This window comes from Chanodichthys erythropterus, chromosome 10 (genome assembly GCF_024489055.1).
Source record: "Chanodichthys erythropterus isolate Z2021 chromosome 10, ASM2448905v1, whole genome shotgun sequence".
In the NCBI taxonomy this organism is placed as follows: domain Eukaryota; kingdom Metazoa; phylum Chordata; class Actinopteri; order Cypriniformes; family Xenocyprididae; genus Chanodichthys; species Chanodichthys erythropterus.
Window position 1 is genome coordinate 14,230,106 of NC_090230.1, and position 23,340 is coordinate 14,253,445.

At 41.3% G+C, this 23,340-nt stretch overlaps 1 protein-coding gene across 1 annotated transcript; it reads left to right on the forward strand.

Moving 5' to 3' along the window:
* The first annotated feature begins 2,682 nt into the window (after positions 1–2,682).
* On the forward strand, positions 2,683–21,348 carry LOC137028125 (granzyme B(G,H)-like). The gene is made up of 7 exons (XM_067396888.1): positions 2,683–2,791; positions 2,952–3,129; positions 4,167–4,234; positions 4,316–4,466; positions 18,834–18,969; positions 20,828–21,079; positions 21,190–21,348. Exons 1-7 carry the CDS (start codon positions 2,683–2,685, stop codon positions 21,346–21,348), a joined length of 1,053 nt encoding a protein of 350 aa, XP_067252989.1.
* Positions 21,349–23,340: the final 1,992 nt, after the last annotated feature.

The following is a 23,340-nucleotide window of genomic DNA, read 5'->3' on the forward strand; positions in this document are numbered from 1 at the left end:
CAGGCCAGGTCATAGTTTCTCTGGCCATAACAAATGAAAATTATGAAAACTGTGGTTTAATCTTATGGAAGATAGATATATTTGTTATTAATTATGAATTTTGACAAATGTTGTGAATTGCATACAGTGTAATTGTAACGGGTCATCACATGAAGTGGGATCCATAAGCAGGCTTTTATTAACAGATCTCATGGTCATACAGGCAATAGTGGACCATCAGCGGACTTGAGCAGTGATACAAGAAAGGTGGGAGAGATACGGAAATGGTTAGGTAATGCCAGACGGAATGAAACAGGTGTAATTTGATGTGTTATTTGAAATGGGCCTACGTACCTTGGGCTAAGTCTCGGGTTGACAACCAAACCCACTGACCAGGTTGGTATTCAGGACCAGGACGACGATGACGATCAACTTGTTCTCTGAAATGGCGGACAGCACGCTGGAGATGGGTATGAGCTTGGTTCCATGTGGCTTCACTCCTGTTCATCCAGTCGTTGATGTTAAGAGCTTGGCAGAAGGATGACCAGAGGGGAGAGGTAAATTGTGGTCCGAGACTATATCTTCGGGAAGACCGTAGATCCGAAAGACCCAGTTGCATAGATGTTCGGCGGTTTGCATGGCGGTAGGTAGTTTGGACAGAGGAATGAGGCGGCAGGCTTTGGAAAATTGGTCTACAACAGTCAGTATGGTGGTGAAGTTGTTGGAAGATGGAAGGTCGGTGACAAAGTCTATAGCTATGTGGGAACAGGGACGTTGAGGCAGGGGTAACGGCTGTAAAAGTCCAGCAGGAGCTAGATGTGAGGGTTTGTGCATGTTGCAGGTGTGGCATTGCTTAATGAATTGAGTAGGGTTTGATAAGGGTTGGCCACCAAAACCGGTTCTGTAATAGTTGGACTGTGGCTGTGATACCTGGGTGACCATATGCTGGTAGGCTATGGACTTGTTCCATGACACGGAGGCGGAAGTGTTCAGGGACAAAGACTTTCTCTGGTGGACATTCGTGAGGAACTTCGACCTGACTGTTAGCTTGTTCCAACTCAATTATAATATCCCACTGAATGGGAGCGACCACAAGTGTTGATGGAAATTATGGTTTCGGGCTGACTGTCAACTTGTTCTCCCTCATGCTGCCTGGAGAGGGCGTCAGCTTTGGTGTTCTTTGAGCCAGGGTGGTAGGTTACAGTGAAGTTAAAACGGTTAAAGAAGAGTGACCAACGGGCTTGCCTTGGGTTGAGTCTCTTGGCAGTTCTGAGTTATTCAAGGTTTTTGTGGTCTGTTAAGACAATGAAAGGATGCGTGGCTCCCTCTATCCAGTGGCGCCATTCCTCAAACGTGACCTTCATAGCCAGCAGTTTGCGATCTCCCACATCATAATTCCTCTCAGCGGTATTGAGCTTATGGGAGTGATAAGCACATGGATATAGCTTGGGGGGATTACCTTGTCTTTGTGAGAGGACGGCCCCGAGGCCAGAATTGGAGGCATCCACCTCTACCACGAAGGGGATGTCCGGATCTGGATGACATAATATGGGGGCTGTAGTGAAGCGTTCTTTCAACATCTGGAATGCAGGAGTACAGCACGAACCTGCTGGATGTGTTCTTCGAGGGTGTCAGAGTAAATCAGTATATCATTGATGTAAACTATTACAAACTTGTTCAACATGTCCCTCAAGACGCCGTTTATGAAAGCCTGGAAGACAGACGGACTGTTGACCAGCCCGAACGGCATGACAAGATATTCATAGTGTCCGGTAGCAGTAGAGAAAGCAGTTTTCCACTCATCTCCCTCTCGTATGCGGATGAAGTTGTAGGCGCTGCGGAGATCGAGTTTGGTGAAGTACTCAGCGGTGTGTAGTTGTTCTAGTGCAGCGGGTACCAGGGGAAGTGGGTATCTAAACTTGATGGTTATATCATTCAGACCTCGATAGTCGATGCAGGGCCGTAGATCACCATCCTTCTTGTGCACGAAGAAGAAACCAGCAGAAGCAGGGGACGTAGAAGGACAGATTAACCCCTTCGCCAGTTCCTCCTCAATGTATTTCCTCATAGCCTCTGACTCGGGTTGAGTGGAAAGATGCGACCCTTGGGTGGCGTTGAGTGTGGAATGAGATCGATAGCGCAGTCATATGGTCGGTGTGGTGGAAGATGAGAAGCGCGCACCTTGCTGAAAGCCACAGCCAGATCGCTGTACTCAACAGGTAGATTCAACGGGTAGATTGTAGATTTTGTAATTTGAGCCTCTCCAAGAGATTTGCGGGTTATGACTGCGTAGCCAAGGTAATCCCAAGATGACAGATGTTGTAGATGTGGGCAGGATGAAGAAATAGATGGTTTCAGTGTGTAGCACACCTGTCTTCATGATGAGTGGTTGGCTGAGAGCAGTGATGCGTCCGGTGCCCAGTGGATGGCCGTGTACCGCCTCCACTGTTAGAGAGGAAGAGCATTCAGTTAAAGCAATGAGGTGGAGTTGAGCAAAACCTTGAGCGAGCGTGCGAAAAGTGAGTGCGTATTCCGCTGCTGTCTTCCTCCCCTGGGTAAGTTCCAGAAGACTCACCTGCCCCTTTACCCTCGCTGGGGTGATCGACAACCTCTCTGAAATTCTGCATGAAAGCCTAAAATGACAGAAAGGCTGATCCATTCTCTCTCCATACCGCCATAATCCATTCCGGGGATTCCCCAGAGATGGCGTCTCTGCCGCATGTGTTATGGCAGCCTCAGCAGGAGTTGGTGGTGCCACAGGAGCGGTGGTGTGGAGATTTTGCAAGGCTTCACCAGTTCCTCCGTGAGATAGGTAAGACAATTCAACTGGTGCTGATGAGCGGAGAGTTGGCTGGCCTGAGCTGACATCATAGCACACATATGAGAGAAAGCCGCTGGATCTTGGTTTGGCGAAGTCTTCTGTAACGGGTCATCACACAAAGTGGGATACATAAGCAGGCTTTTATTAACAGATCTCGTGGTCATACAGGCAATGATCAAACAGGGGCAAACAGGTATAGCAGAGGTGAGACAGAATCGTGGTCTTAGAACAGGCAGTGGATCAGGGCAGGCGGATATCAATCACAAGTCCAATAAACAGCAAACATTCCAATGGCAGGCAGCAGAGGATCGTAAACGGGGATCAGTCAGGTTCAACAACAGGCAGACAGTCAGAATAACAAATGCTCAGAAATGTACACCGTGGCAATACAAGACTTTGTGATGATGGTGAGGTTGAGTAAAGCTTATATAGTCCCAGTAATGCACAGCAGCTGGGTGTGGTAATCAGCGCCAAGGTACAGGGCTTGTGGGAAATGTAGTGTGTGTGTGTATGAGTGTCAGTATTTGGGTGATGGTGCCCTCTGATGGCCAGAGGAGGGAATCATGGGGTTCGTCTCTGTGACAGTAATGATTGTCAATGAAAAATTAAGCAGCATAGGCCTAATGACTAATATATTTAATTCAAATAAATAAATATGTTCATTCTGATCTCTTTCATCAGGTCTCACACACACTGCAGCATTGCAGTTACTAGTTAAGTGATGAAATAATCATGTATGTTTACAAGCCATGGCTTTCTCAGATTAATTCTGTACACAGCAATCATTAGAATATCTATTCTCCTGTCTCTGGAAAGGTTCAGATTTTGAAATGATCCTGCGAATGCTTATTTTAACAGGCGTTTATTGTGTTAACAGCACATTGAAAATATACATAACCGGAAGAATCGATGCACTGCTTCTACGAGCACTTCCGGTAATATATTCCGCTATGATAAAGGTCTATTTGCATACCCATCCTAAACAGTAGGCTATGCGAAATTAGAATTAGACTTTTCTTCATATTTTAGTGCTCATGAATGTCATGGAACCTAATTCCATAAAGTCTAATTAACTATTTTAATAACATTTTGTACTGTAGCCTATATAAATTATATACATAGAAAAGTGTCTCAGGGTATTACAAAAGTGGCCACAAGGATTATATAAGAACACAAGAATTAGCAAGAATTGCTGCCACCTGACAGCTACTTTACATTCAAGGCTCCGTGCAGCATAATCGTCAAGCCACAAAGATTATCAAATTTTATTATCAGAGTTACTGACGCAACAAACTGAAAGAAAACAAACTTACTAGAAGCTCAGTGTTTCCACCCACTTTTTTATATTTATACTGTGTTTAACCAGCAAGAGCTCATCGATCGTCATCATCATGACCATCATCATCTTTCTGCTCCTGCACGTGACCTTCAATGGTGAGACAGTTATTCTAATAACCCAAGTTAATATAAATCAGTGAGGAGGAAACATAATAACTAACAATATATTTTTCTCAGTTCGTGTGAGTGTGGGTATAGTGAACAGCAGAGAAGCAAAACCTCACTCTAGACCTTACATGGTTTCTGTCCAAGCGAAGGAGCAACATATCTGCAGTGGATTCCTAATTTCTGATAGATTTGTCATGACTACTGCACACTGCAGATACGCGTAAGTCCTTGTTTCATCTGCAATCTTGAGTTATTTAATTATATTATTGTTATTAACTTAAATTAGCTTAAAATTAATAAATGAAACCTACATTATTATTAATTATCATTTAATAATAATACACCAGCTAATTATATAATTAATAAATAATTAATTATTTAAAATAAATGATTTAAGATAAGCTAATTAAATAGTATTGATAATAATAATAATTAATTCATATTAATCACATATAATATACATTTTTACACACACATATACATATATGTATATGTGAATGTATATATACAGTCAAACCAAACATTATTCAGACACTATATAATTTTTGATATATTTTTTACTAGTGGGCGCAGGACACTATAGTTTATTTATGTAAGTGAGGATAGCAAAATAAAGTAAACTGTGACATACCCAAAATTCTTCATACAGTTGACTACCAGTAAAATTGATAAAAAAAAAAAAATAAAAATTAAAAAATTGATTTTGATATAACTCTTTTTGTAAAAAAAATTGTCCGTTCAGCGCAGGACTTGAAAGAGAACTCAGTATTTGCACACTGTCTGAAATAAGCGTGTGTGCGCGCTTCGGTTGAGTGCACACAAATATTTTCACAACGCACAAGTTCTCTTTCGCGTCTTGCTATTGTATGTTTAAATTAGCAAGGCTTAATGAGTTTAGTTAAACACAGATAGCAACGTGTGTTGTTCAGGTCTCACCTGCGCTCGCGCGCTGGCTGTCAACACTCAGGCGATGACGGCGTAACGTAAGTGACTACTCATATTCGAGCATATGGCACTCGCCATATGGTAAACCAAGTTTACAAAGAGTGACTGTTTTGTCCACGCTTTTTGATAATTGCAGTTGTAATGTATTAGGGAGCCAGAATGCGCATCCATTGACTCTGTCTGTTTTACACGTTGCTTTAAAAAAAAAAAAAAAAAAAAAAAAAAAAATATATATATATATATATATATATATATATATATATATATATATATATATATATATATATATATATACATGTAGTAATTCTGTAGCTATCAAAACCAAGTCAGTCTCATCAAGTTAGTGTTTTAAGCATTTCTACATTCGTTCCAAAATAATAAGTAAAGGCAATGATAATTTTAACAATATATTTTATTTGTGTATTGATGTTTTTCTTTTTAATTGTCATCTAGGCTATTTCGGATCATCAGTTATGCTCCCACCCAGCTAACAGGGAACGTTTCCATAACTTTCACTAACGTTATGTTAAAGTTTTGTAAATGTTAGAATAAAACATTTCTAAAATAATGTTTCAAGAACATTCTTATAATGTTTTCATAGTTAAAATACATTTTCATAAAGTTGAGAGGAAACATTCTTAGAACAACATTGCTGGAACATTCTTACCATTCTGTACCATTGCTTATGACTCAGTTAAAACAGTAGAGTTGTGACGTTCGTGAACGAACCGATTCTTTTGAACGGCTCATAAACATGAACGATGGGAGCCGAGTCGCGGCTGGAGGGGAGCCGTTCTTTCTGTCGTTCTTTTTTCCTATGCGTGTTTCACACAGATGCACACAAATGAGCTCCTCCGCGAGACAGAACAGTTATAGGGGGAGGGGCGCACCCAGCGCAGGCCAACCCTTTATAGCGTGATGATATTAGTTATTAGTTGTGCACGCATCCTTCACGTGAGTACTCCAGTGGAAAAAAACCCTGCGTTCCTCTGTCATTGGGTAGGAGCGGAGCCATGACGTGTGCACGCTGCCGTCACATGCTTACTCCAGTTAAAAAAAAAATGTTCTTTTGTGATACTGTTCTTGTATTGAAATTTTTCACTAAAAGCTGTTTTGCACAGACATTCATTGCAGCCCACTTTGTTATTGTTCATTGACTTGAAGGGGCTGATGTCCTATTTGCAAAGTTTACAGTAGTAATAGTATGTAGTATGTAGACATTTCCATTTTATTTATTCTAATTTTATCTACTTTAAATATTTTTTGTTTTCTATCAAAATGTTCTTGTGTGATAACAATGTTCTTGTGTGGAAGTGTTTGTAGTAAAAGCTGTTTTGCACAGAAATTCATTGCAGCCGGCTTTGTTTTTGATGTTTATTTGTGAGTAGGTATTGTATGAATAACATAAGTCAACGTAGCTTTACACACACACACACACACACACACACACACACACACACACACACACACACACACTTTGTACTAAAGGTAAATCCAAAATAGTGATGTCACTGTCTAAGCAGAGGGATTTGTGCAACCCTATGGAATATAGTCCACACATGACAAATGAGGTAATAATCAATATTTCAGAATAATTCAAACTCAGATAGTGGTGTGTGATATCCGAGTTTTAATTATTTGACTACAAATCTCACCTCATCATTCCTCCCAGTGATTATTTCCAGGATAAACTGAGATGCCCCCAAGCTGGCTTCTTAAAACTGACTAAATATTTAAAAAGAGCCAAAAGAGCCGTTCCATTGAACGGCTCTTTGAAAGGAACGGATCGCGAAGATCCGGATCCCCTCAAAGAGCCATAAATCCCATCACTATAAAACAGCCCAAACAAATTTTAACATAATAAGTCAAGGGACAAGAGCCCAACTAAAGCAAACACTGATCTCCATGATGGTGGCTTAAAAATTGTGATTTTTCTCCTTTGGTGATTCTGCTTGTTCGTCTATATCGGATGTCCAGAAGACGTCAAAAAAAGATGTCATAAAAACTTTCATTCTGGCCCCTCAGTGGACGTCTTTCCAACCTGAGACAAGACCTCAAAAAGACATCTTCTGGACGTAATTTGCTATGATGTTCTCATAATGTTGAATGAGAACGTTCTCATAACAACGTTCTTGTAACGTCTTTATCATGTTATTTGTACTTGACGATGTTCTCATAATGTTGAATGAGAACGTTCTCATAACAACGTTCTTGAAACGTCTTTATCACGTTATTCGTACTTGACTGATGTTCTCATAATGTTGATCAAAAACGTTCTCATAACCAGAGGTGGGTAATCCAGGGGTCAAAGAGTAAAAGTCCTGCCATATTTTTATTCCATCCACTGAAGCATTAATGAGATAAATAACTTTGCTTTTCTGGTTGGTTTTAATGCAGTTAAAACTGCCCAAATAAAATCTAATATTAAATAATCAAGGGTCAAGAGCTCAACTAAAACAAACCCTGACCTCGATGATGGTAACTTAAAAATTGTGATTTTCTCCTCTGGTGATTCTGCTTGTTATCATCAGGTGTCTTCAATAATGCTCAATCATCACTCAATTAATCACTTAATTATCTCATTAATGCTTCAGTGGGTGGAATAAAAATATGGCAGGACTTTTACTCTTTGACCCCTGGATTACCCACCTCTGCTCATAACAACGTTCTGGAAACGTCTTTATCACATTATTTGTACTTGACTGATGTTCTCATAATGTTGAATGAGAACGTTCTCATAACAACGTTCTGGAAACGTCTTTATCACGTTATTTGTACTTGACTGATGTTCTCATAATGTTGAATGAGAACGTTCTCATAACAACGTTCTGGAAACGTCTTTATCACGTTATTTGTACTTAACTGATGTTCTCATAATGTTGAATGAGAACGTTCTCATAACAACGTTCTGGAAACGTCTTTATCACGTTATTTGTACTTAACTGATGTTCTCATAATGTTGAATGAGAACGTTCTCATAACAACGTTCTTGTAACGTCTTTATCACATTATTTGTACTTGACTGATGTTCTCATAATGTTGAATGAGAACGTTCTCATAACAACGTTCTGGAAACGTCTTTATCACATTATTTGTACTTAACTGATGTTCTCATAATGTTGAATGAGAACGTTCTCATAACAACGTTCTTGAAACGTCTTTATCACGTTATTTGTACTTAACTGATGTTCTCATAATGTTGAATGAGAACGTTCTCATAACAACGTTCTTGTAACGTCTTTATCACATTATTTGTACTTGACTGATGTTCTCATAATGTTGAATGAGAACGTTCTCATAACAACGTTCTGGAAACGTCTTTATCACATTATTTGTACTTAACTGATGTTCTCATAATGTTGAATGAGAACGTTCTCATAACAACGTTCTTGAAACGTCTTTATCACGTTATTTGTACTTAACTGATGTTCTCATAATGTTGAATGAGAACGTTCTCATAACAACGTTCTGGAAACATCTTTATCACGTTATTTGTACTTAACTGATGTTCTCATAATGTTGAATGAGAACGTTCTCATAACAACGTTCTTGAAACGTCTTTATCACGTTATTTGTACTTAACTGATGTTCTCATAATGTTGAATGAGAACGTTCTCATAACAACGTTCTTGAAACATCTTTATCACATTATTTGTACTTGACTGATGTTCTCATAATGTTGAATGAGAACGTTCTCATAACAACGTTCTGGAAACATCTTTATCACGTTATTTGTACTTAACGTCTCGGTTACGTATGTAACCCTCGTTCCCTGAAGGAGGGAACGGAGACGTACGTCAGTAGTGACCGACGAATTGGGATATCGCTTAGAGAGCCCTATCATCTTCGTGTAAACTAAAACAAGCCAATGGAATTGGCGTGCGATATTTGCATAATGCGCACCGCCCCCGACAGGTGTATATAAACAGGAAGCAGATGCAATCGCACTCTGTTTTTCGCTGAGGAGACAACTGGTGTCCGCGCTACAGCGAGGGTACAGAAACTGTGGCGATGGGACGTACGTCTCCGTTCCCTCCTTCAGGGAACGAGGGTTACATACGTAACCGAGACGTTCTCTTTCAGTCGGTCACGTTCGACGTACGTCAGTAGTGACCGACGAATTGGGATCCCAACTAAAGCGCCACAGTTACAAAACCCCTTCCAGTGCCCAGCGCAAGCTCAGCCGCCCATAGCACCGGCTGGCGGTGAAGGGGGCGAGCTTACACCGAGAGAGTCTACTGCTGTCTAACCACTACCCACTAAGTAAACTAGACACACTGGGGAAGCGAACCCATAAGGGACGCTGCGGAGACCACTACCTACCCAATGGGGGAGGAGTTTACGTGGGAATACACACATGGACTGGCCCGGGGGGCAGTACACATATGGAGTCCCTGGGATGGCTCCACCTGGTAGGGGGAGACTCATCTGACAGGTGACAGCAGAGCTGGCTCTGCTAAGGGAAAGACACGGACTCGGCCCGTAGGGAGTTTTAAACCATGGAAAATACACATATGGGACCGCTCACGTAGAGGGGTCACGACATATGGGCCCCAGCCAACAGACAGCGTCAGCGACGGATGTAGGCCTGGCATCAGACACTCCGCAATGTCCGTGCCGAAGGGGGAGGCGGAGGAACTCGACAGGGTTCGCCAAGCGGGGAACACGACTGGAGTGAAGTATGCACGTATCCGGCCAGTGGCGGGAATGGCATTGCAAGCCGACACTTAGAGTGGCACGCCCTGGGATTCGTACGCCAAGGCGATGGCATCCACTATCCAGTGGGCCATCCTCTGCTTGGAGACAGCCTTTCCCTTCTGCTGGCCTCCGTAACAGATGAAGAGCTGATCTGAGGTCCTGAAGCTTCGCGTTCTGTCCACGTAAACGCGCAGAGCGCGGACGGGACAGAGCAAGGCTAGGGCTGGGTCTGCCTCCTCCGAGGGCAGCGCTTGCAGGTTCACTACCTGATCTCTGAAGGGAGTGGTAGGAACCTTGGGCACGTATCCAGGCAGGGGTCTCAGGATGACGTGAGAAACACCGGGCCTGAATTCTAGGCACGTTTCGTCGACCGAAAATGCATGCAGATCCCCTACCCTCTTCAGGGAAGCCAATGCAACCAGAAGAACCGTCTTAAGAGACATTAGTTTCAGGTCGACTGACTGCAAAGGTTCAAAGGGATGACCCCGGAGAGCTGTGAGAACCAGGGTCAAATCCCAAAAGGGTACGGAGGAAGGGCGAGGAGGATTGAGTCTCCTGGCCCCCCTCAGGAATCTGACGATCAGATCGTGTTTCCCCAGGGACTTACCCTCAACTGCATGGTGATGTGCGGCAATAGCGGCAACATACACCTTGAGGGTGGAGGGAGACAGCCTTCGCTCCAACCTATCTTGCAGAAAGGAAAGCACGGATCCGACCGAACATGATCGGGGGTCCTCTCGGCGAGAGGCGCACCATTCGACGAACAGGTTCCACTTCAGCGCATAGAGATTCCTAGTGGAAGGAGCTCTAGCGGAAGTGATGGTGTCTACGACCGCTTGCGGGAGATCACTCAGAACCTCCGCATCCCGTCCAGGGACTACACGTGGAGGTTCCACAGATCGGGACGCGGGTGCCACAGGGTGCCCCGTCTCTGAGTCAGGGGGTCCTTCCTCAGAGGAATCGGCCAGGGAGGAGCTGTCGCGAGGAGAATGAGGTCTGAGAACCAGGTCCGAGTGGGCCAGTACGGAGCCACTAACAGAACCTGCTCCCCGTCCTCCCTGACCTTGCACATGAGTTGTGCGAGAAGGCTCACTGGGGGAAACGCATGCTTGCGCAGACCCGGGGGCCAGCTGTGTGCCAGGGCATCCGTGCCGAGCGTGTCGCCGGTCAGGGAATAAAACCAGTGGCAGAGGCCAGTTTCCGGGGAGGCAAACAGGACTACCTGGGCCTCGCCGAAACGCTGCCAATCAGCTGGACCGCCTGGGGGTGGAGCCGCCACTCGCCCGCAAGTAGATGCTGCCGTGACAGCTCGTCGGCTGCACGGTTGAGCACACCTGAGACACGAGTGGCCCGAAGGGACCTCAGATCCTTCTGACTCCACAACAAGAGATGGTGGGAGAGTTGCGACATGCGACGGAAGCGTAGACCACCTTGACGGTTGGTGTACGCAACGGCCGCAGTGCTTTGTGAGCGGACTAGAACGTGCTTGCCTGACAACAGCTTCTTGAAGCGGGCCAGCGCAAGACGAACCGCTAGCAACTCGAGGCAATTGGTATGCCAATGCAGCTGAGGCCCCGTCCAAAGACCTGTACTGCATGCCCGTTGTACGTGGCCCCCCATCCCGTGGCAGAGACATCTGTGGAGACCACAGCGTGCCTGGACACTCGTTCGAGGGGTACTCCGGCCCACAGGAACGAAGGGTCCAACCACCGGACAAGGGTGCGACGGCAGCTCGGTGTCACGGAGACACGGAGCGTGCCGCACTGCCACGTCCATCTCGGGACCCGGCCGCGGAGCCAGTGTTGAAGCGGTCTCATATGAAGCAATCCGAGCGGCGTTACCGCGGCTGCAGATGCCATATGCCACGTCTGCGACCGGCACCCTGCTGTTTGGCTGGTGTAGGCTGCTGCTTTGCCAACTTAGCAGGGGCGGAGGAAGACGCAGGCGGGCACCCTCGGTGACGAGCGGGCTGAGGCTGAGCCACGGGCGGCTGGGTGGAGGCAGCAGCGGACCGCCGTGGCATGACATGTCTGATAGCCTCAGCCTGCTTCTGTGCAGCGGAGAACTGTTGGGCACAGCTCTCCACCGCGTCGCCGAAAAGGCCGACCGGAGACACGGGGGAATCCAGGAACCGATGTTTGTCTGTCTCCCTCATGTCTGCCAAGGTCAGCCAGAGGTGGCGTTGCTGGGCTACCAGAGTAGACATCGCCTGGCCAACAGAACGCGCTGTCACCTTCGTTGCCCGGAGGGCAAGGTCAGTGGCAGCGCGCAGCTCCCCAAGCAGCTGTTGGTCAGGACCTTCCTGGGGCATCTGCGACAGCGCTTTTGCCTGATAGACCAGCAAAAGGGCCATCGCGTGCAGGGCAGAGGCAGCCTGCCCACAGGCACTGTAAACTTTCTCAGTCAGACCGGCTGAGAATTCACAGGCCTGGGACGGGAGACGCGGCTCACCGCGCCAGCCAGCGGCCCTTGGACACAACTGCGTCGCAACAGACCGCTCGACTGGCGGGATCCTCGCGTACCCCCTGGCTAGCCCGCCGTCCAGGGAGGTGAAGGCGGACGAGGGACCAGGCCCTGTATGAGCCCCATGCAGAGCTTGCCAAGACCTGGTCACCTCATCGTGTACTTCCGGGAAGAAAGGCATTGGGGCGGGACGCTGGATTTGACCAGCGCGACCCCCCCCCAAGTACCAATCGTCCAACCGAGATGGGCCGGGACAGGGTGGAGGGTTCCACTCAAGCCCGACGCCCAAACACGAGATGCAACGATTGTGCCCATCAGCAGGGACCAGGGAACGACCGCACCCATTAACGCACAGACGAAATGACATACTGTCAGGGTTCGTCTGTAAAGCTCTTTTAGAAGGGGAAGTCAACTCACTCGTGCTGAAGCACCCAGGGAGCGACGCGATGTGTCAGGTACACCACTCCCTGACACACCGAGGAACCGGCCCAAATCGCTACACACGCACACACTCTTTGTGTTGCTGTGAAAACAGCAGTTTTCGAGCTTATAGCTCAGCTCCTCGGAGACTCGCGACCTCGCTGAACGTGCCCTTTCACCAGCACTGAAAGCTCGCTGTAAATCCTCTTCTGAGGCAATGTTTTAGAATAAAACAAACGAAGAAAGGAATCTTCTGAACAGGACACCAGTGAATGGCTCCGAAGCGAAAGACAGAGTGCGATTGCATCTGCTTCCTATTTATATACACCTGTCGGGGGCGGTGCGCATTATGCAAATATCGCACGCCAATTCCATTGGCTTGTTTTAGTTTACACGAAGATGATAGGGCTCTCTAAGCGATATCCCAATTCGTCGGTCACTACTGACGTACGTCGAACGTGACCGACTGAAAGGGAACTGATGTTCTCATAATGTTGAATGAGAACGTTCTCATAACAACGTTCTTGAAACGTCTTTATCACGTTATTTGTACTTAACTGATGTTCTCATAATGTTGAATGAGAACGTTCTCATAACAACGTTCTTGAAACGTCTTTATCACGTTATTTGTACTTGACTGATGTTCTCATAATGTTGAACAAGAACGTTCTCATAACAACGTTCTGGAAACATCTTTATCACGTTATTTGTACTTGACTGATGTTCTCACAATGTTGAATGGGAACGTTCTCATAACAACGTTCTTGAAACGTCTTTATCACGTTATTTGTACTTGACTGATGTTCTCATAATGTTGAATGACGTTCTGGAAACGTCTTTATCTCATTATCCCTCTACCGCACGCATTATGATAAATCTATAAAAAAAAAATATTTGACTCTTTTTCTTTTCTTAGAATGGCTTAACTTAAAGTGCTGTAAAAAAAATTTGGAAAAAAATATTATTTTAAGGTACTTTATGACATGTTGCCATATGGCAACAACGTACAATAGTGGAAAAACTTAAAATAAGTGTAAGTGTATAAAGTTCATATTTTTCCTCAGAAATGTTGTTTGTATTGAATCAATTAGTGCTATAATAAGTTTTAGCAGTAATTATAAACAATACCTTATACTTATTTTCCAACATCTTGTGTTTTTCCATTCTCTTTTGCTGAATAATGCTTTATATTCTTTAAATTTCACCTTTTTTCTGTATGAAACTTCAAAAAGCATTTTTTTTTTTCCAAAGGTGAGACACATGTAGACATCACATTTGGTGCTCTTCACACTTACAATACACTTACAGCCACTTGCACCTGCCTTTTTGAGACACCATGGTAGGACAGTGGTTGGTCTGGGCCAGTATGGCTGTGATGGCAGATCTCTGATGTTGATTTAATCCATAATACAAATGCCACGGCAGTCCTTAACATATGACTAATCAACATTATATCACTAGCATTAATGTTTTTATTGTTATAGCTTAACAGACTGCAGCTGATCTTTGCTAGCTATCTAACCTATTATAATAATGTCATTCCATTATTGCGCAGTGTTGCCATATGGCAACACAGACATTTTCTCGATTTACCAAAAAATAATTTCATAAAAACATTTTTGAGTGGTGAATATGTCATCATACCTTACCTGAGATGATGTTAACATTTTTTTTGTGAATGTGACATGGGCAGGTCCTTGTTTGTTACTGACGTTTTAGTTTTCTTTCAGCAACTACTGACAAGAGATGGCAGTCTGTCAGATATCGCGTCACAGAAAAAAAATGCATGTCATGTGACTTAACCAAAGCACATCATTGGCTAAATTAAGGTCTTCTAGGGCTAGGAGGGGCAGATTTCTCTTGTGCCCCTCCAAAATCCCCAGGATACTCGTTGTACTCGTTTTCAGGATACAAGATGTAAAAAATATATCAACACTAAATTAGTTACATACGCAAATTACTAGAAACATTGTGCGGTTGTATTTTTCATCCTTTTACAGTTCTCCCTCACAGACATGCTCAGCACTTCAGGTGCTCACACCATGCTAGAGCTGCCATAATTACAAGATTTCAACTTGTAAAAAGCATTCATGTCCTCATCCACATCCTTTTTCTAAGAAGTTTTCCAAGACTATTGCACACCTTATCTGATCACTTCTCAAGACAGCCATTGCCAATACATGATGACATGCAGCTCCTTCATAAATGCGTTCTAGTCTCTATTTAAACATGCACACACCGTTAATACATTGATACGCGATCATGGAACACTTGAGAATTTAGCTTGGAATTTTAAAATTGTGATTTCCAAGTCAAGAAAAATTAAATAGAAAAAAAAAATATATATATATAGATGTAACTATTATAGTAAAATATAAAATAGTTTTGCTCAGTTATGTTCAGCTCTAGAATATTCTATCAGCATCTGCAAAATATCAGTAATTTAAAAAATAAATAAGTGAGATCAAAATTTTTTTTTTTTTCTTATTTAGCACTGCAACAAAAATGTATTATTATGAGATGTTTACATATAGTCCACAATATATAATATCTCCCTTTACACAAATTAAGCAGTTCAAAAGTTTACATACACTTATTCTCAGTACTGTGTGTCATTAATTTACGACTGTTTTTATAATTTTCTTTATGATAAGATCCATGTTTGGGACTCTCCTCATACCCAACTGTTACAAATGGTGAAAACATTTACTGATACTCCAGAAGGAAACATTGCATTAAAATTCTGGCGGTATAAACATTTGCACAGGATGGTTTATTTATTTATTTATTTATTTATTTATTTATTTATGTATTTGATAGGGACAGTGTGTGTTAATGGACAGACAGAGTACATGAATGTAAACACACCGGATTCTAGCCGAAGGCTAATTTCCATCCGTTGTCCCAGGTTGGGGGGTAAATTGTTTTTATTTTGTCTTCTGGAAAATGTTTTATGAAGCTTTTTTAGGATAGAACTAAAAAAAAGTAGATTTTTTAATAAAATAAGAACTTCCAGTTTTATTCCAGTCAGAATTTCCAGTCATCCTGTTCATAGGTTTAAAACCCACTGGCTCTCTTATTGTGTTGTGTTGTCTTGGGCATCAGTAAATGTTTGCAGCTTTTGATCATCCAGGTAACAACACACACTATTAAGAATCAAGCGTATAAACCTTTGAACTGGACCTTTTATGTAAATTCAGTTATTATTATGTCTTGTGGTTTTTATAGCCAAAATAACTGAGCACAACTCTGAAACAAAAATATAGGGGGGAAAAACACAAAAAAGGAAAGAATCATGAACCAGGTCTTCTGATGCTTTAAATTTCTTCAATGAACCAAGTTGTCTTCTTCCACTTTTAAATTTTACCATTCTTAAAGATTTAGAGTAAATCCAAAATTCTTTCTGAAAAACAGAAAACAATGGCTTTGTTTTAAGGAACTTACAGTAAATTAATATAACATGAATATAACATTTTCCCAAAATGAAAAGATTGTTCAGTAGAAATTGAATGTGTACATCTTCCATTATTATACCAAAAGTTATGTCATTTTTAGAAAATTTTTGTATTAATTGTAATTTTAAGCTATTCGTATTAGACCAAAAGTCTCTAAACAGTCTAATTAAACAGTTGTATTAACTAAACATTCAAAAATCAAATGTAGCCTACTGTTGTTTCAATTTCAGAATCACAGAAAGTACTTTTGTATTAAATCTGAAGCTGTTATTAATCTGAAAAAATCTGAAAAATGTAGTGTGTGGGGGGGGGGGGAATTAAGATAAAATATATGAAAAATACAGCGTTTTCAAAAAAACGAAGCATTAAGACATGTTATACTGTGCCCCAAAAACACAATCAAGCCTAGAAAAAAAACACGTAACCACCCCTTTAAAATTTTGCTGTTTTTCTGTGACTTTTTAGTAGCTTGTTTTTTAATGTTCAGAGTTGATCTGTTGATCAGAACATGTTGCTTGTCATTGTTGTTGAGATTCATACGCTGATTCTTGATGTCTGTGTGTGCCTCAATCATAATGCTCAATCATCACTCAATTAATCACTTATTTATGTCATTAATGCTTCAGTGGATGAGATAAAAATATGGCAGGACTTTTACTTTCTGACCCCTGGAATGTCCACCTCTGAATGTTGTTTCTGTTATCTGAGTTTTGTGTGTCACCATTGTGCTGAAGGGTAGCACCTGAGCTTCAGTCAGTGATGATCCAGAAACACTGATGCTCTGCTGCATGTAGCTTTATTTAAAGACAGTAACTGTGTAGTTGCTGATGCAGTGATACAGTTGTTATATAATACGTGTGTTCTGTGTTCTGTTTTTTTTTTTTTTTTTTTTTTTGTAAGACATTTTAGAAAAATTAGTTTTTGTTTGAGCAGATACTTTTATTAATCAACTTTTTTGACAAGGGCAGCAGGGGTGTTCCCTAAAAAAATAAAAATAAAATATGGTTCTTTAAATGTTCTGTGAAGGTCCGCCAAATAACGTTCCCCAAACTTTAAAAGAACTCCACATCATGACCGTCTCTGAACGTTGTGGGAACATTACTAGACAACGTCCTTAACACCAGTGGGGATGTTTTGAGAATGTTCTGGGAACTTAAAATTTCTAGCGGGGCCGGGTGTTTTGAACGTTCAGAAAATAACGTTTTCATAACATTTCCAAAATGATAGAATGGAATGTTCCTCTAATGTTCACATAAACCAAGAAAAAACATTCTTAAAAACAGTTAATTTGATCGTTCCAAAAATATTACAAAATAACGTTTTTATAACATTTCCAAAATGATAGATTGGAATGTTCCTCTAACGTTTACATAAACCAAGAAAAAACATTCTCGATACATTAAAAAAACTGGACGTTTTGAACGTTTAGAAAACATTCCAAAATTACGTTTTCATAACTTAAGGAAAATGTTAACAAAACGTTCTGACAACTCCTTTTTGTTAGCTGGGCAAACACCGTCTGTCACAGACACAAAGATGTAGGCTATTTTTAATTTCACCAAGCTGATTGCACTAAAAAAACAAACAAAAAAACAAACAAACTCGCAGTCATCATGCTTTCAGTCCATTTTAAGTTTGATTTTGACATAAAGCGATGATAACTGGGTGATTTGTTTACTTACTTTTAAATTAGTCTTCCCACTGACGCCATTATTTGTTCATTCAACATGCAAGTCAGCAAGAGGCAGGATTTATCGCACAAACCAATCACACACACACACACACACACACACACACACACATACACAAACACACATAGATTATGGGCTGAAAATACTAACTTGACCATAGAATCCTTCACATCTTAGCCACCCAAAATCGGCGATTTTCACTGCCAAATCAGAAGCGCAATAGAACAGTTTTTTAAATGAAGTCACCAGTAAACTGTATAGCTGCAACAGTAAATGTTGTATTGTATTGTCTTATATATGTTTTATTTTAGTAAAATTATTTTAGGAGTAATAGTAATAATATCTAGATCTGAATTGAAATAGGCTATATATATATATATATATATATATATATAGCTATGGAACAAAATTAAGAGACCACTCCAAGTACAGAAATCAATGTTAAGTGGTCTCTTATTTTTTTCCATAGCTGTATATATTAGTCAAAATTTATTCAGACACCTTCAACACTTACTACAATTTATTCACTATAGATTTTTTTTTTTTAAAATATGACAAGAACTAAACTGTGTTTAAACGAGAATAAACTGTGTCAGAAAAAAATTAATCTTGATAATGTCAGATAACACTTAATCAAAACATGGTCAGGTCAAAGTGTCTGAATAATTTTTGGTTTTAATTTTTTATCAGTTTTACTGGTAGTCCAATGTATGAAGAATTGTTGGGTATAATAATTTTGCTATCCTCACTTAATTAAACTATTTTGCTATCCTCACTTACATAAATTAACTATAGTGTCCTGCACACACTAAAAAAATATTAAAAATTATATCTATTGTCTGAATAATTTTTGGTTTGACTATATATATATATTCCAGATGTTACTGCTAAATATAACTTGTTTCTTTTTAACAGTTTTCCAGTTCTGACAGTTGTGCTAGGTGCACATGACCTACAACAAAAGAATTTGGACCGAATCAATGTGGATTTCTACCATGAGCATCCGGATTATACCAGTGGATCCTTTCATAATGACATTATGATTTTGAGGGTAACAAACTGCACTTATTTTAGTTGTTTTAAATATTTGTCTTAGGAAACAGTGGTTCAAACACTGATCTATATAAATTAGAACACAATGAGCAATCCAGTAATTTACATAGATCAGTGGGTACAAACCTGTTTGTTTTACAGTGGTATGCGAAACTTTGGGAACCCCTTGCAGAATCCGTGAAAATGTGAATAAATTTAACAAAATAAGAGAGATCATACAAAATGCATGTTATTTTTTTATTTGTCCTGAATAAGATATTTTACATAAAAGATGTTTACATATAATCCACAAGACAAAAAAGTAGCGGGAACCCTTGATTCTTAATACTGTGTGTGGTTACCTGGATGATCTATGACTGTTTTATATTTTGTGATGGTTGTTCATGAGTCCCTTGTTTGTCCTGAGCAGTTAAACTGAGCTCTGTTCTTCAGAAAAATCCTCCATGTCCTGTTTTCAAGGATTTTTTGCATATTTGAGCCCTTTCCAGCAGTGACTGTATGATTTTGTATGATTTTTTTTTATTTTGAGTCTTTTCACACTGAGGACAATTGAGAGACTCAAACACAACAAGGTTCAAACATTCACTGATGCTCCAGAAGGAAACACGATGCATTAAGAGCCGGGGGGTGAAAACTTTTGAACAGGATGAAGATGTCCAAATTTTATTTTTATTTTTATTTATTTAGTACTTCCCTTCAGAAGCAACAGAAGATACTTGCATGTTCCCCGGAAGACAAATTAAGTACAATTTACCTTGATCTTTAAATTCAAAAAGTTTTCACCTCCTGACTCTTTGTAACGAAGCGGGACTGAGGTGGAGATCCATTTGCAAGCTTTTATTACAAAAGTAAGCGTGGTCGTACAGGCAGGGTAAATTAGGAGCAAACGGGTACAGCAGAGGGTTAGGCAGAATCGTAGTCAGGGCACAGGCAGTAGATCGAGGCAGGCGGATATCATTCACAGAACAGTATAACAGACAAGGGTCAGGACAGGCAGCAACGGGTCAATACACAGGAACAGGCAAGATCAAACACAGGCAGACAGGATACAAGGTACGCTCAGAATTGTCACTAGGAATCAAGACTTCGCGGTGAGGTGGTGTGTGTGACAGTCCTTTATAGTCCTGGTAATGAGTGGCAGCTGGGTGTGGTGATTAGTGTGGAGTGATTGTGAAGTGAGTGCAGGTGATGAGCAATGGAGGATCATGGGAAATGTAGTCCGGGATGTGACAGGAACAGACGTGATCGTGACACTCTTAATGCACCATGTTTCCTTCTGGAGCATCAGTGAATGTTTGAACGTTTTTTAATAGTTGTGTTTGAGTCCATCAATTGACGTCAATTATCCTTGTGAAAAGATGAATCTCAAAATCATACAGCCACTGCTGTACACGGTTCAAATATGCAAAAGATGCTTGAAAACTGAAGAATCTGCAGGACATGGAGGATTTTTCTGAAGAACAGAGCTCAGTTTAACTGCTCAGGACAAACAAGGGAAACATGAACAACCATCACAAAACAAAAAACAGTCATAGATCATCAGGTAACCACACACAGTTTTAAGAATCAAGGGTTCCCACACTTTTGAATGAAGATATTTTAATAAATTCAGCTATTTTTTTGTCTTGTGGATTATATGTAAACATCTTTTATGTAAAATATCTCAGGACAGTACTAAATAAAAAATAACATCCATTTTGTATGATCTCTCTTATTTTGTTAAAATTAATCACATTTTCACAGATTCTGTAAGGGGTTCCCAAACTTTCGCATACCACTGTATATTACACTTCTCACCCCCATCTGGAAGATGATCAAATCTTTCTATTAATGATGATGCCATTTTTGGTTTACAGCTAGAAAAACATGTCAAACAAAACAACATCAAGTGGATATCCATACCAATGAAAGAAGATGATATCGAGGCAGATACTGTTTGTAGTGTCGCAGGATGGGGAAGTTTAAAAACAAATGGGACAGGAAACAACCACCTCATGGAGACAGATGTGGCAGTCATGAATAACATGAAATGTGAAAATAAATGGGGGGAAAAAGAATATTCAGCTTCACAGATGATGTGTGTATATGGCAATGGAGGAAGCTGTGATGTATGTAAAAAACACAATAACAGAGTAATCAAATCTTTATGTGTCTTTATGTGTTAAGTTACAAATTGTGACAAATCATGACTTATGTGTTGATCTGTGTTTCTTAACAGGGGGATTCTGGAGGTCCTTTGGTTTGTGGAGACATTGCAGTCGGTGTATCATCCTTCGGGGACCCTGAGCAGTGTAATTCACTTAAACTACCTGAAGTTTATATTAAGATTTCAGCATATCTTCCATGGATAAAGAGCCTTTTTTGTTATTTGAATTAATTGCAGATAAAGTCAGGTGATTTCTGTTTTTTTAAAGTTGAGTTTATTTGCTGCCAAATCTTCATTCGATAAACATAATAATAATTATTGTAATATACATAAAAATGTGCTGTTGCCTTTTTCTCAATAAAAAAACACAATAAAACAAAATAAAAATTACAGCATAAATGTTACAAAATCATCTGGTCATAGCTATGTGGATGTGTTCACACAAGCTTTGCACTTCACCGGCATCATGAGATATTCTATATTAGTTTGATTATAGAGTATATTTGAGACTATAGATGGAATTAATACCTTTTCATTGTATGACAGATTGACATTGTCCTGAACAATGTATAAGTATTTGTTTCATGTGTCATAAAACAGAAAAGAGGCTCTTTCACACATCATATTCTTTTGATTTTCCTCACACAAACATCCCAAGTCCTTCACATAAAAATCAGTCTACAGGCTTTCATGGACAACTGAAGTCAGGGAAGTTCTCATTTTTTAAAGCACATGAAAATTCTTACATATAGTCCCTTTAAAGACATTTGAATCCTGGGGGAAAATGTAGCACAGTTTCCACAAAAATATTACATTGCACAAATGTTTTCAACATTAAAAACTAGAAAAACAAAAACAAATAAGAGACTTCTTATATCTAAGAATCTTCCCAATCTCGAATTTTGAGCCAAAATTTTGAACAGCAGTGTAGTTTTTGGTCTATACACTACAAACATTTATTGCAAAAATTCATACATATGGTGTGAATATAAGAAGTTACAAAACATTGAAATGAACATTGCCCTTAAGAAAAAGGAGTGTACTTCAAGTATACTTAAGTAATATTCAAGTATATAGTATACTATATTTTTAATTATAATGATATATGGTGCAACAATACCCTCATATCATGATTCGATACATATCATGATATTGAACTCACAATACACTATTGCATTATCTCATGCAATTATCTCACTGCAACACAGCGTCATTGTTACTTTTACTCTGTAGTGTGGACACTTGAGGATGCTCCTGCGGGGTTGAAAGGTGTAAGCCTTAGTTCAATTAAGGCATTTAAGTAGCTTTTATAAATATACCCTAGAAAAAACATTACTCTTGTGCATCTTGAGACAAAACAATGGCATTGACATATTATAAGATATGTTAGTGCAAGTTGCATTCAGTTAAAACAGCTCAAACATGCATTTAGACAGGGGAAATATGTAATAGAATCATGCTTGTGTTTGATTCCACACAAACATTATAAAACATAAAATAAAGTCCAGGCCTGGTCCTCTCTCGTCCTTCACTGTCGTCGCTCCTCCTTTTATGCTCCCGGAGCTCCTCCGTGAGAGACTCAAGGCCGGTGCGCCTCCCAGGTGAAGCTCATTAACACTCGCGCCACCGGCCTTGCGCCGTTCCCTCACGGCTCTCACCCGCCCTGGTTGCCACATACCCCCATCACCCCTCGCAGGCCGGGGGTACTCCTGCGACTGCGCTTACTCCCCCCCGGGGGCCTGTCTCGGCAACCACAGCACCTGGGGGTAAGGACAGACGAGACGAGAGAAAGGAGACGGAAGCAAGGGGAGCGACAGGACGAGAGAGGGGGGAGAGAAAAAAAAAAAAGACACACTGCCGCTCAGTCCTCAGCCTGCAGAGAGGCTCTTCCTCGCGGTGTCATGCGATGGCACTGGACGCTCGGTGGACGGCCCGATCCTCGACCGCCTCCTGGCGACCGGCGATGGCTCCTCCGGTTGAGGGCAGCCGGCAGCGAGTCCGCCGTCCCCTGCTCCTCCCCTTCATGGCGGACAATAGCAGGCTCCGGCCCACGGCGAATGGCGGTGACTCCTCCGCTCCCTCTTGGACGGCAGCCACCCCACCTCATCCCAGGGGCACGGCACCGAGCTCTTCGTCCCACCTGTCACTATGCTCCAGCACCACCACCTTGGGCAGCCTCTCGTGGTCTTCACACTCCCGCGCTGCCTGAACTCCACAGCACCG